This window comes from Natrix helvetica, assembly GCF_964273705.1.
Source record: "Natrix helvetica genome assembly, chromosome: 3".
Taxonomy (NCBI): Eukaryota; Metazoa; Chordata; class Lepidosauria; order Squamata; family Natricidae; genus Natrix; species Natrix helvetica.
This window is the reverse complement of record NC_138549.1, coordinates 26,244,453-26,258,784: the sequence shown is the minus strand read 5'-3', so window position 1 is coordinate 26,258,784 and position 14,332 is coordinate 26,244,453. Positions and strand designations below refer to the sequence as shown.

The 14,332-nt window shown below is 36.0% G+C and overlaps 1 protein-coding gene across 9 annotated transcripts in view; it reads right to left on the bottom strand.

The window, feature by feature from the left end:
* The window catches only part of DOCK9 (dedicator of cytokinesis 9), a 137,196-nt gene extending 123,362 nt beyond the window's left edge, over positions 1-13,834 (bottom strand). For 4 of the 9 annotated variants that reach the window (XM_081948185.1, XM_081948186.1, XM_081948182.1 and 1 more), the window contains exon 1: positions 13,360-13,825. In XM_081948185.1, coding sequence (XP_081804311.1) covers positions 13,360-13,500 — 141 coding nt within the window. In that variant the 5' untranslated portion in view covers positions 13,501-13,825. Of the gene's footprint in view, positions 1-13,359 lie in introns of all 9 variants that reach the window. The other 5 variants (XM_081948180.1, XM_081948188.1, XM_081948184.1 and 2 more) reach the window with 3 other exon arrangements.
* Between the last annotated feature and the right edge of the window lie 498 nt (positions 13,835-14,332).

The window sequence follows — 14,332 nt, the reverse complement described above, 5'->3', positions numbered from 1 at the left end:
ATAAGAATTACTTCATCTTTATAGAAAGGAATATCTTGTTTTACTGTATTCTATCTTCTACTACAATTATATCTGCTTTTTCAGACGCATGATTTGGACATTCATAAAACAACAATGAGAATGCATTGTTATAAATAGACATACTGAGAGAGAAAAAAAATCAATGTTTTACTAAAAATATTACTTACAAATAGTATCATCACCATTTTAGCATGTTGTACTATTATTAAAATAATAATAAAGATTCTACAGCAACAGAATCAGAACGGATGGATAATTTCAAAAACATCAGATACAAAATATATAAAATAAATTTAAAATATCTTAATGAAGCACATCAACATTTACCAAAAATGAATGGATCAGTATCCCCGAGTCTTCTCTTGTTAAGCTATTTGCTGTATATTCCAGAGCTTTATTTTCTCTTTGATGTTTGCAAATATAGGAACAGTTCCTCTCAATAACTGTACGAATACCTTTAAATAAAATAACACTAGTTGTGCAACCCATTACAATTTCTCTGCAGCCTGCCCTTCCAGCTAATGTATTTGTTTCCAGAATATATTCCTTTAATTCACAAGCATGGTTTTCTTCAGCCACTCCAGCAGTATATATCTATTAAGATTTAATAGCACTAAATTCTAAGCTAATGTAGAATGCCAAAAATCTTCTGAAGATATCAGCAAGAGCCACACCTCATAATGCAGCCATGCCTCTAATAGAATCCTTCCTAAAATGCTCGAAAAACAACTAGATTTAAAAAAAATGCAGCATTCCTAACTAAGCTGCCTTGATTTCCATTTGTCAATATTCTCAATTTTTCTGAAGCCAAAAAAAAAAGAAAAATGGGGGGGAAAAGCACCCTGCTGTAGCTTCTAGTACCAGGCACAAAGAATTCTCTCATCTCTGCAAGAAAAGCATCCTCCCAGAATGCTTAGTTTAGCATTTGCACCAGCCGACGTTTTTTTTTTTTTTTTTTTTTGGTCAACCTAAATATTGAGGTGCTAGATTTAGAGTGGGTGGGGATGTTAAGATTCCTGTTGCAAGAACCTTGTACAAAAGGAGATGCAGGAGATATGCCTATCTGTTGCTGCTATAGAAACTATTCGATACGTGCAACTGTGGAAGCTTATTTTAAATATCCAGATACGCATGTACTGCAAATAGTAAACCACTAGAGAGCAGACAACAGAGCTTTTAAAAAAAAAACTTTTCTAAATGAATTCAGTGTAAGAAGCATTGCAGTTACTGGAATATGAAAGAATATAGTTTTTTTTTTCATTCATACATTTCCAAATAAAGAGAACTGTAAGAGTCTATAAATGTTAACTGAGAAGCAATTTCTACAGAGTTCAAGGAAGCGTAATTACTGTTTACAGAGACAATTCTATACCTGTGAACCAGAGGTGGGTTGCTCCCGGTTCGGCCTGGATCGGGCAAACTGTTAGCAAAAAAATTGGCAGCCCACCACTGCTGTGAATCCAGGAATAACCCTTAGTAAATTCATTTCTAGGTGGAGCTGTAAAGGACTCCATTCTTATTCAAATCACACTAGTATGTGAAGATCTGGTTTGCGGAATAGGTCACAATGTCCGGGTTTTCACCTAACTCTACCCATATACCAAAAATACATAAACCACAATGGCTGGTCCAACACGAAACACGAAGCTAAAACCAAGCCAACCACATTTTCTCTTTGCATAAGGTCTCAACCTAAAAATTGTTTGATATAGCTGATTAAGCATCCCACAGATTGTATAGCAGAAAAATCCATATTTGAGGTCGAATATGAGCTTGATGGTTTTTATTTCTTAAAGAATGAGTTATTTTCAAAGTATCATATCACCTTTTTATATCACTATTCAATTTCCAGATCTGATTCTGACAAATTTTTCATTAACAACTCAAATGAACACTTGCATTAAGCACTGCCTCTAATATAATTACGTAATAAAATTAAGTTTTAATTTAAGTTTTACTTCTTGGCCTATGCCCTATGTAATTTATGCCTAACACACAGATTATAGCTCAACATACAAATTTAATGAAAATTACAGAATTATTGTATTAGAAGTAGCAACAATAGTCATTTACATCTTCAAAGTTATAATCTTTGTGAACATAAACATTTTGACTTATTCTGTTATTTTACTGTAGTAATATTCAATCCAGTGTTTCTAGTTTTGACTATTCTGTTCTAACCAAATTGTTGGGTTGATTGTGTAATACTATGTTGGCCAATGACCAAATTAATTTTTTGATTTAATTTGATTTGCTAATACTAGCTTATTAGACACGCCTAGCCAGTGTGTTAATTCTTATACAGTGGAGACTACAATTTAGTCTGGCTTCAGAGCTTGGTTGCAATCCTAAAGTCCACTTAAGAATTGGCGTATAAGAGAGTTATGTTATTTCTCCATCCAGTCCATCACTACCATCTCAGCAATACTCAGCCAGAATAACATTCATATTCCTACCTAATTGTTGAGCTTGCCTAGAATGACCAGAGTTTTAACTTTAAAACTTTGATTTGACTTTAACTAAGACATTGATTTTTCTTAATCAGTTAAGAAAGATCAATGCTGTTAAGAAAAATCAGGAAACAGCATTCTTTCTTTTAAAATGTATACTACATTTCTCTATCAAAAGGAAAATAATAACAATAACAACAACAACAACAACAATACAATTGTCAAAAACTGAAGCATACAATTTATTGATATCACTGTACCAGGAGACGCCAGAGTCAAAGAAAAAACTGGAAAAAATCACGATATATCACAACCTGGCGATCAAAACTACATGATTATGGATGAAACATGTAACAGTGATACCCACTGTACCAACTGCTTGGTACCACATCCAAGAATTTTATAAAATACATCAAAAAATTGCAACTTTCTGCAATAACACCAGCGGAACTGCAAAAAACTGAGCTACTTGGAATATTGTACAATTTAAGAAGATACTTGGTTGATACCTAGGATGCTGGCAGCAATATTTGTGATGCATTTTTGAATGTTCAATTGACTGAGTTTCATGTTTAATGAATAAAGTATATAATAATAATAATAGAAACAGTAAAAATAGAATAAAAATTCAGCAAATGACCAGAACAGGATAACATAAAGATGTCATAATCAGCCTCAATCAGTTGTGGAGGGAAATAATTAACCAGTATAAACTCTTGTAGGCTGTTAGAGATGACCTAATACTTCCAAAATATAGGGGGGAGGTGTTATTCATTGCATCTCTAAAAATGTCTCTAATTAACCTTTTTCTAAAGAGACCTTTTATAGCAATAGCACTTAAACTTGTATACTGCATTTTAACTACTGTGCCACCATAGGTCTTTTATAAAAAGGTTGTTAGTAGATATTTTCAGATTATCAGTCCTTCTGCTTAATATTAACATTTTGAGAAAGGAACACACAAATTCTGATAAATAGCAGACACTGTATATAAGAATATTAATATAGATATATAATAGTACAAAATTTAAAAACTCCAAAATGTCTTAAATGAAAACTAAAACTTCCCATTTTAACCAATGGGAGGGAGGATACTCAACAGCTTGAGGGGGCAAATCTATAGGAAAATGATATTAAATAACAAGTATTAAAAACCTCTCTGAATTGCATGTGACATGATAATATTGCTTTATCAGTTGGTTATGTGTGGGAAGTAAAAAGTCAATATTCCTTTCTATTTTCAACCATTCATATTGCACATTATAGAGTGAACACCTAGCATTAAAATTACTTATTCTAATGGATACCTTCCAAAAAACCCAGAGACTTAAGATGTTTTTACTTTTCAACAATATTTTCAGTAAGAAACTACAGTATATGAGTTTCAGAAACTGTATTTTTTATAAATGTTTAAACTTTTACAAACATGTTTATAAAAATATATTAAAGGATAAGCAATTTTTTTCACTTTATAAGTTGTATAAATTTTAAATTTTTAAAATTTAAATCTTAAATCTTTTAGTTCTACCAAACTATGAAATAGTACTCCATCTAGTGGTTAGACCTTATGCATATATTTAATTATATATAGTTCACTTTTGCATGTTTTCTTGAAACTTAGAAATTCATGTATCGTTCACCTTTCGAAGGCTGAGGTAAAAGACAAGGATCTACTTTCCTTCACTAGATACTAACCAATACGGAAGGCCCAATACTCGGAAACAGAATTAAGATTATGGAGGAAAGTGATAATGCAATATTCAAGTAATTCATTGTAAGTGCAGTTAAACACATATCTTGGATTGAAAAAAAGCATATTTTAATGAAATGAGAAATAGGAATAGGAATAAGAGAACCGAATGGAAAAAGGAGCTCAAGATAAATGGACACTCTTTTAAAAAAGGAATAATAAAAACACAATTTCAAATCATCCCCACATGGAAATATATATATAGTGAAAGTGTGACTATCCAGTGTAGAGGGGCGAAAAGGCTAGATATAAAAAGGCAGAAAGAGATTCTCAAGAAGGAGTACTGCACATACTAAGTAGTCCAGAACTGTAAAGAAGGTACCAAGAATTGTAAGATTCCAGATGAGCTGAGGTTGCAAAGAACAAAAATGGGGAGCTTCTTAAATAAGTTTAAATATAAAAGAAAAGAATCAATATACTTAGTACTCAATGAAGAGATTAAAATACCATCAACCTCTGTCAGTATTCAATAAAAAAGTGTAGGTAGTCCTCACTTAGCAAACACTCATTCAGTAGATTTTCAAAGTTATGACAGTACTGAATAAGATTTAAAACTGCCCCAAGTTGCAGCCGTCACTGCTTTCCTGCAATCACATGGTCACCTGCATTTTGAGTGCAGTTTCCCACGGTCACGTGATCACCATTTGCAACCTTCACTGCCAGCTTCCATCAAGCAAAATCAATGGGAAAACTGGTAAGAAGTCACAAATTCACTGAATGACTGCAACCAGAACTCCTAGGACTCCTAAAACTGCCATTGTAAGACAGTGTGGTCAAGTGATTTTTCACTCTGCAATCATGTTGCTTAACAATGAAGTTCCTTGTCCCAATTATAACAAATAACTCAGGGCTATCTATCTATATTCTATAGGGGAAGTCTGAAAAAAAGGATAAAAAGGCATAAATGTAACCTGAAACTAACTGAAACAGGATTATAAAATATCTTTACTCTGAATGAGTTTAAGTCCTCAATTTATTTTATTTATTTATTTATTTTATTATTCGTATTTATAGACCGCCCCCTCTCCCGAAAGGGACTCGGGGCGGTGTACAGTCACTAAAATGCGTTATAAAATACATACATAAAACAGTTAAATAATTAAATACGTAGGTGGAGGAGGTTGCAAGACTGTATATAGAATAATAAATATAATATATTAAAAACTCTAATAACCCAAGAGTTAAAATATTACCCCAAATAACCCATTAAAATATATCCATCGGGAGGTAAAAACTAAGAATGTGCCAGGCCAGCTAATCGAAACAGGTGAAAACAAAACAAAATGAACTGCATGCTACGGCTCTAAAGAAACTAATTGATGGTTGTCATTTTATATAGTAACTGTGAGATATCTGAGATAATGCAAATGGTGTTTCTAAACTTAAAAGACAGGGCAGATATGGAGAATTAAACCAACCTCACACCGCCATTTGGGAAAGTTCTAAAACAGATGATATAGAGAGTAATTTGTGGACAACCAAAAAACAATGTAATATTTACCAGAAATCAGCATGGATTTGTCAAACACAAATCTCCATTAGCTAATCTTATTTTGAATTTGACAAAACACCTATGACATTCTATTTAGCTAATTAACTGTGGTTGCATGATATAACAATTAACTGAATACATAGCTGGTTCAAGAATGTTTAATGGTTCCTAATTAAACTGGAGTGAGCTAATGAATGGGCTGAGGAGAAAAGTCAGTCCTGGAGAAAAGGATACAGAGAATGTTTATCAAATTAGCAGATTACATAAAATTGGGTGGGATAGCTAATAGGATAGAAATAACATAAAATCATCATGAGATATTATCTTGATCAGGGGAAAAAGATGTTGACAAATAATCAATTTCCGTAGGAGTCAGCATTGTGATCTGACATCAGAAAATGCAAATGCAGTTTTAGAATGCATTAATAGAAGTTTTCAACTTCCATTTTGGTAAAACACCACTTCAGTTATTATGTCCAGTTCTAGGTACCCCTCCTTAAGACAGTTTAGAGAAAATAAAGAGTGAGAATATCTAAGAAATTAAAAGTTAGTCGTATGGAAAAAAAGATTTGAGGAGCTGAGTTTGTCTAGAAAAGATGACTGGATGAAAAAAAATGAGAGTATTCAATTATTTGAAAGCATGTCCAGAGACAAAGATTTAAAGTCCATTCATTATTATTTCACAGTGCAGAGCAAAGGATAATAGACATGTTCCAACTAAAATCTTGAAAAAAAATATTTCCTAGTACCAACAGTAGTTTTTAATAGAATCTATTACCCACAAATGTAGTAATCTCACCTATAAAAGGTTGACAGATATGATATGAATGATATGAATGATAAGAGTCATGATGGCAAAGTAGTTAGAATGCAATATTGCAGGATAATTCTGCCGACTGCCAGTTCGATTCTGACTGGCTCAAGGTCAACTCAATCTTCCATCCTTTCTGAGGTTAATGAGAACCCAGATTGTTGGGAGCAATATGCTGCCTCTGTAAACTGCTTAGAGAGGGCTGAAAAGCACCATGATGTAGTATATAAGTGCTATTGCTATTACTTTGAACATTTACACAAACAAGTGGCTACCCTTAGTTTGAAGCATGAACAAGGCTTGTTAGTATTTGGATGGGTTGTAGACTGGAAAGTTGAAAAAACATCCAAGAAGGCAACAGCAAAGCATTTCTGTCATGGTCCTGGGAACCCTTCTCTTTAAGCATAAATTAATTATTGGTCCTTATTACATGAACCAACAGTCAATGTTACTTAATTATTTAATTAATAGTAACCTATGTGTGGTTATGGCCTCTAACGTGCTTCTGTTAGTTTAGCAACATAATCAACCAAATCAAAAAATAGTTTTATCTTTTATAAAGCAGTAAATATAACTAAAAGATATTTGTCCATATTCTCATGTAACTTTAAGGATCTTCTACGCTTTTATGTAAAACCTTCCAAGTATTGTAGAAGCAAGATAATTTACTTTTGTTTGTTTGTTTATTTGCTTGTTGGTTTTAACTGTCTATGACGTTTCACTAGCTTGGTGTAAATTTTGAAGTAAAAAAAGACCAAGGAATTCAGGATAGTTTGTAGCATTTGTAGCAAATCTGATACCTTTAATTTCCTTTCTGTGATTCAAAATTCTCTATAAATTATCAAATCATTGTTAAAAACAATCCCATCTTTATTCTGAAAATACTTGGAGAGACTGGTAGAGCAATTGTGGCAATGATTTTTTTTTTAAAATTCCGAAGATTATTCTGTTACTTAAAGGAGGTAACATAAAAGCATCTATAACTGTATGGCTATTATTTCATTTTTCAACAATAAAATATGAAATCTAGGCATTTGTTGAACAAAATGAAAATATTTAATCATGAATGTTCAAAAAATGATTTAATTTAAAAAGCTATGTTTGTTTCTGATTAACCATGTGTTGGCAATATCAAAATACCCTGACACTTTTTATTGGAAAGGCTGTGACTTATATCAGATTTAATACAATAACTTTGTGTCATGGATATACTATAGGCCCTTATCCCCATATTTCTAGGTCCAGTTTCCTTAGCTGATAACACTGTGATTTGTTGTGTTTTATATATTTTCCCTTTTTAGACTTAAAATAGTTGGATTTCCCTTCATGATGATTTGGGTTACACTACCAGATTTATTTATTGTTTTAATATATACAGGGCCACCCAACTCAAATTCAAAACTCTGGGAAGCTAGCAGTTAAAAGCACCATAAATCAACATATAACAATACAAGTAATGCATATATAATTGGTAGTTGAAGCAAAACCTAAGACAACCAGCAATAAATTAATACCACCACTGCTTTGATACATCCAAATATCCCAGGTTGGTGATAGCTTAAATTATTTAGAGACAGAAGACATGACAAGGTAAAATTAAGCCACAGAAGACTAGAATATTGGTTAGCAATGGCCTGATTTCTGAATGAATAAATCTAATATGCTGAGAGTCTTGCTGGCTCCACATTTGATAAAGAAAAATATGATGGCCACGAAAAAAGATGAAAGGACTACTGTAAAGAGTTACTTCTAGAATAGATGGTTAAAAACTCTGGGTGTGCATAATACCTCTGACACAGCAGACTATAATTATTTGTTTTACTTGCTCAGCAGGCCTGCATCATTCACTCTTGTTCGAAAAGTCATCTATGAAGTTTTGAACAAGTATTAAATAGGTTGACTGTTAATGATTTGAGGATGGAGAGAAATTAACTTATTTAATTTTTCTTCTAAAACAAAACAGTCCTTAAACCAATTAGGAAGATGAGATAACTATAAAATTATAGTTTGAATAGGATATGAGGATCAGCTATTATGTTTCTCTTCACAAACCCAACTTTCACTTCCATGCAACAGCCATTTTTCCATCTGTCAAGATTCATTTCTTGCAAGAGACCACATATTGCCTATCTTTTTACCAGCATTTGATCTTCACTATATCCATATCATATAGTCATGCTGTAAATAATTTTGTTCTAAGCCAAAAATATTAACATTCTCCCTCCCTCCCATATTCCCATGTCCTCAACCAACAAAATCTAATGTTATTATAAGCATTGTGTATGCCTGTATATGTAATCATAGAAATATTAAACAACCAGGAAAATAGTACTCATTTTTGTTTTATTCCCTGTTCAACACATTTGCTAGGCACTCAATTTAATGTCATATCAATTACGGTATACCTCAAAATTATACTGCTTGTGTTGCACTCAGGAACCAGCCTTCAGATGTTCACTAAACATATCCATAACTCAATCCTATTTACTTTATCATATGCTTTCCACAATAAATAAATATATAATAGATTTCTTTTTCAAATTTATACAATTTTCAGTGATCTCCAAAGAACAAAAATCTGACCTGCACATATCTTGCCCAACTCAAAGCTAAATACTTCCAACATTCTACTTACTGATACCTCCTATGCCCCTTTAACAAGAATTTTCCCTGGCACAGCAAAAAAAAAAATAATAATTTATTTGCTAACTTGAACTTAATGTAATATAACAATTCTTAAGTATTTATTGGAATAAAATATTAAAAATGCAACCTCTACTTGTATTGCTTACCCTAAAGCTAAGATAACCCCAAGAACAAGTCTTCTATCATAATGTACAGATCTAAACATATGATAAGCACAGTCAAAAAACAGCCATATTTTAATGTTTTCAGTTATAGCTGCAGTCTTACCATTTTACAACATTTGCATAGGATTTATGACTTCATTATTTTTCTCATGGATGCTAACATTTCTACCATTGTCTTCAAACCTGCTCTTCAATTCCACTAACATTTCTATGCAAATCACATATATATTCCTTCTGGCAACTTCTGACTTCATTTTCATGTCAGATAATTTGATCCAGTAATGCTGCTGGAGGCTCCTTATTTTTTTCTCATTTCCAAAACAAACTTTTATAGAACTTGTTGCATATTCCCTCTATTTCTTTTGTTTTCTCTTGACTACACCTTCTACAACTATCTTCCCTCTCTAGATTCAAGATTTCTGCATCAATTATACTTTAAATGCATTTTTTAAATTCCAGTCTCTTTCACTTTGGTCATTCCATCAAGCATTATTTTTCATATTCCTCTTTATCATAACTCCATATACTTTTATGTGGTACTCTGAAACATAATTCTGTTTATCAAAAGAAGGCAATTTTATGCCTTCTTTCCTTGTGATAACTTTCCCTTTTTTTCAATTGGGAAACTAAACTATCTTTTAATAATTTTTCATAAAGAAAAAATGCTATTTTTCTTACACACCTATTTTTTGTCTAGTATCTCTTGATAACTATAATCTACCTTCAGAATAATGAATCTTTGCTCTACCACTATTTCTCTTAGTCATGGTTTTCTATTCATTTCTTTTCTAAGTGTAAGCATGAATGGAATTATCTTAAATTATGTATTCAGAATAATATTTTTCTAAAGATTCATCAAATTCACATTCATCCTTGAGTTGTCAAATCACTTAATTGCTTTTTGTAACTCCCTACTCATTTCTATTTATTCATGTTCCTTAGCAAATTAAGTTTCCTCAGATCACTTTTATGCAGAATGTTATAGTTTTAACCAAAATTCATTCTTGTAGTATGACAAATGGCAAGCAACTGTCACCAATCATTCCTACTTTTATATACACCCCTGAGAACAGAGATCAGTAATTCATTCATAATTAAACTTAAATCTTCACTTTCTTGAATATATTCATCAACCTCACAAGATTAGACCATCTTTGTTTAGGTCTTAGTTTCTCTAGGTTTCATAGAAAGGCATTTTTTTCCTTCACTCACATTCTTGTCTGCAAGCTAAGATTTCTAATCTGGACACTGTAAGAGACAATACCACTATATGAGTCCCACCAAGTGGAAATACACACAACATATAGACACGTAGCCAAGATGCAAACTATGCTAAACTATATCAACCAAGATACAACCAAATCATTACTGACTAGGTTACTCTCAATCTACAAAGATTGAAACCAATATGACCAGCCCTATCAGCACTAAGATCCATAACAGATCTAATCCTAAAACATTTTGAAATGACCAGGGCTGCATAATTTGAACTTTTTACCAAGAGAAGTAAGAGACAATATAAAATAACCTACAACTTGCAATCACCAAAAACACAATCATGTAATATATCTGTTCTTAAGTACTCTTAATAAAATTATTCCAAGTCTGCAGTCTCAATTAGAAAATTATTCATTAAGCTATCTTTAATATATCTGCAGCAATGCCTATCATACCTGAATTACTGCATATAGAAATTACCTAATGAGCTGAAAACTATTTGTTTTATATCCTATACTTATCCTATAAAATTATCAACTGTCAAGTCAGTGTCAACTCTTATTGGGTACATAATGCTTCCTTCTGTTTGCCCCCACATAAAGTGAGTGGGTTGGGATGAGAGATAAGAGACACTCTTATTTTCTCCAAAGTCACTGAGCTACCTTCCATGCCTAAAGAAAGACTAGAATTAACAGTCTCCAAAATTCAAAGAAATCAAATTTCTATTTTTAAGGGCTAGAACTATATCAAGTGTTCATGGTTTCACCCCTCACCACAAGGGAGTATGATTCTTTAACCTGGGATATGTACATTCGCCTTCATTCGTAAGATTCTGTAATACCACCATCAAATTCTGTGATTTACCCAATCATGAATAGCTTCTACTGTATTGTACTTTTCTAAGTGAGCCTTTGACTTCTGGCAAGTACCTGGACAAGTCCCTGCAGTTTTCTTGGCAAGATTTTGGAAGTGGTATGCCACTACCTGATTCCCAGAGCTGAGGCAGAGTGACTGGCCCAAGGTCACCTAGTTGGCTTTGTGCCTAAGGCCCTAAGGCAAGACAAAAACTCACAGTCTCCATATATTACTCTAGATACAGATTTACCCTTAACTTATCTGTGTGAAAATGAGCAAGCAGGTCTTTAAAGATCACATTGTAGGAAAAAGAGCTAGAGACAATCAAAGCTGTCGGAGTGGTATTTAGTTTCTTTTATGTCAAAGACCTTATAACCTGCAGTCTCAGGACAGTCTACTTACAATACATGCTCATTCCCACAGAAAAAGAAAAGCAGTAAGTACACAGAGTAAAACACTAACTCTGTTTAAACAGCTTGATTTAAATTGACATGTTAATCCATCAAGATTTCACTCTCACATTTATCATGATTCCTCCAGCTTCTTTCTTTTGGTCCTGCCAACTTTTTGAAGACAAACCCTCTACAACCTCTAATCTTGTTACAAAAAAATCCATGGAACATTTCAGTTGTAACCAAAATAAAATAGAGAAGAAAGACAGTTTAAAAAAATGGGTCAAAGAGAAATTCAGTACTAGGTTGGATATCCCCTCCTATTTTTCATCTTGTCCTACTGGTTCTTCATGATTTATCAATTGTTGTTTGTAACTAATGATTGCAATTATTATTATAACCTATGACCTATTACTTGCTGTTTATATGTACAGTGAATTGGTGCACTGGAGACAAATTCCTTGTTTGTCTTATCACACTTCACCAATAAACATTTCTATTTCTGTTTCATTCTATTTCTGTTTCATTCTATTCCTATTTCATTCTATTCCATCCTATTCCATTCCTATTTCGTTCCTATTCCCATTCCCATTCCATTTTCCTATTCCTATTCCATTCCATTCTATTCTAAGCATGGAAGTTTAAAACTTAAAACTAAAAAGATTTAGTGCTTTATTTTTTTTTTCAAAGCGACTGCTGAAGGTGTTTTGTGACGGCTACCTTTTTTTCCCCCTCCGCCCCTAAACTCCTGGAATCCTCTTACTCCCAACTTTTCCAACCACTCATTCATTCATAGATATCGCGGGAAGGAAACGAAGGCGGATCTCCCTGTGAATGGACGGAAGTTTTTACAGAAAAGAGAAAACCCGAACGTCTGGAGCCAGCTGCTTCAGATGGGAAGGGATCAACCCCCCCCCTCCCCTCCTTCCCGTTCCTGTGTATTCAGGATTTCGAAGCAGGGAACGGGAAACAGAAGGATCCAGAGAACGGGAAACAGGTCTCCGCTGAACGGGAGGGGAGGAAAACCCCAAAGGTGGGGAAAACCGAGGCGGAAGCGGGCGGTGCTAACTCATCCCCTTCGAGCGGAGGTTATTTTTTTCCGCTACCCGAACCAGCCTCGGGAATTCCGGCACGGCGACTCGGTTCGAAAAGGGATCTTGCCATTCATCGGGACGGGGAGATGCGGGATCCAAATTGGGCGCCTTGGACATGCCTGCCTTCCTCTTCCTTCCTTCTTCGTAGAGCGATGCTTAGACACGCTTCCCGGGACGAGGCGCGGGAGACACGTCTGAAGGGACCACTATGGTCATCGACGGGGCGACACGGGTGAACACCCTGCTTGTTTTCACAGACCCGCCAGGGGGCGGGGGTCCGGTCACCGTCTCCAAGAGGGACAGGGCTGGGATGAGCCACTTGGGGGTGGCTACAGTCTCCCCCTCCCCGTCCCAAGGGAGGGAGGGGCGCAGAGGGATCCCTGAACCCACCGGAGGTAAGAAAACCACCCGCACCGGCTCGAGGGACATTCTCAGGATCCGCCGCCCGGCCTTCGCCGCCACTCACCACAAGAACCGAACCCCGCACCACTTCGGAGACGCTTTGCCGCAACTCGGCGGCTGTGCCCGGCTTGCTGAGCGCCCGCGTGAACTTCCGAGTCTCCGAGGAGGAGGAGGCGGCTGCGGACTGAAGGGACAACGTCGCCATCCTTGTCAACTCGGTTCTCGGCTCCTTCCTCCCGCTTCTTCCCGTCGTCCCCTCCCCTCGCCGCTGGGAGAGCGAGCCCGGCCCGGCCACCTCTCAGGGCGCTGCCTCGCCGGCGCTCCGGAGCTCCATTCTCCCCCCGCTCCCCTCCCCTCGTCAAGCGATTGGCTGGGCGCCGGCTGGCCTCGCGCCGCCGCTCCTGTCAGGTAGCCCCTCCCTTTTGCAAGGCAGCGCCCGCCGTCGCCGCCGCTCCCCTGGCTCCAAACACTGGCACGCTCGGGAGACAGCGATCCCTCGGAGGCTGATTGGCGCAGGCGGAATGGAGGAGGCGTGGCCCCGCTTTTCTAGTAAGACGTGGTGTCGCTTTAAATAAAAGTGCGCGTTGTCCGCCTAACCCGTTTCCTTACAGGGCCTCTGATTGGGCAATGCGTTTACCTGTGCGGTTGCCCTATTACGCCCATCCTAGTAGTAGTCTCCGCCTCCTGATAGAGCTTGGGGCGTGGCCAGCGAAGAGCGGAAATTCCATTCCCTCCCAAGCAATGACCTCGTTTTCCTCAGTCGGACTTTTTGTGATCTGGTCCTTTAGGGAAGGAGAGCACAACCGCCGCTTTCAGGGTTTCTTTTCCTGCCTCTTTGAGCAGACATCAAAAGAACCAAGCATGACGGCTCAATTCAGCGCACGGAACTCCCAAATAAATACAATACAATACAATAGCAGAGTTGGAAGGGACTTTGGAGGTCTTCTAGTCCAACCCCCTGCCTAGGCAAGAAACCCTATACCGTTTCAGACAAATAGCGATCCAACATCTTCTTAAAGACTTCCAGTGTCTTTAAG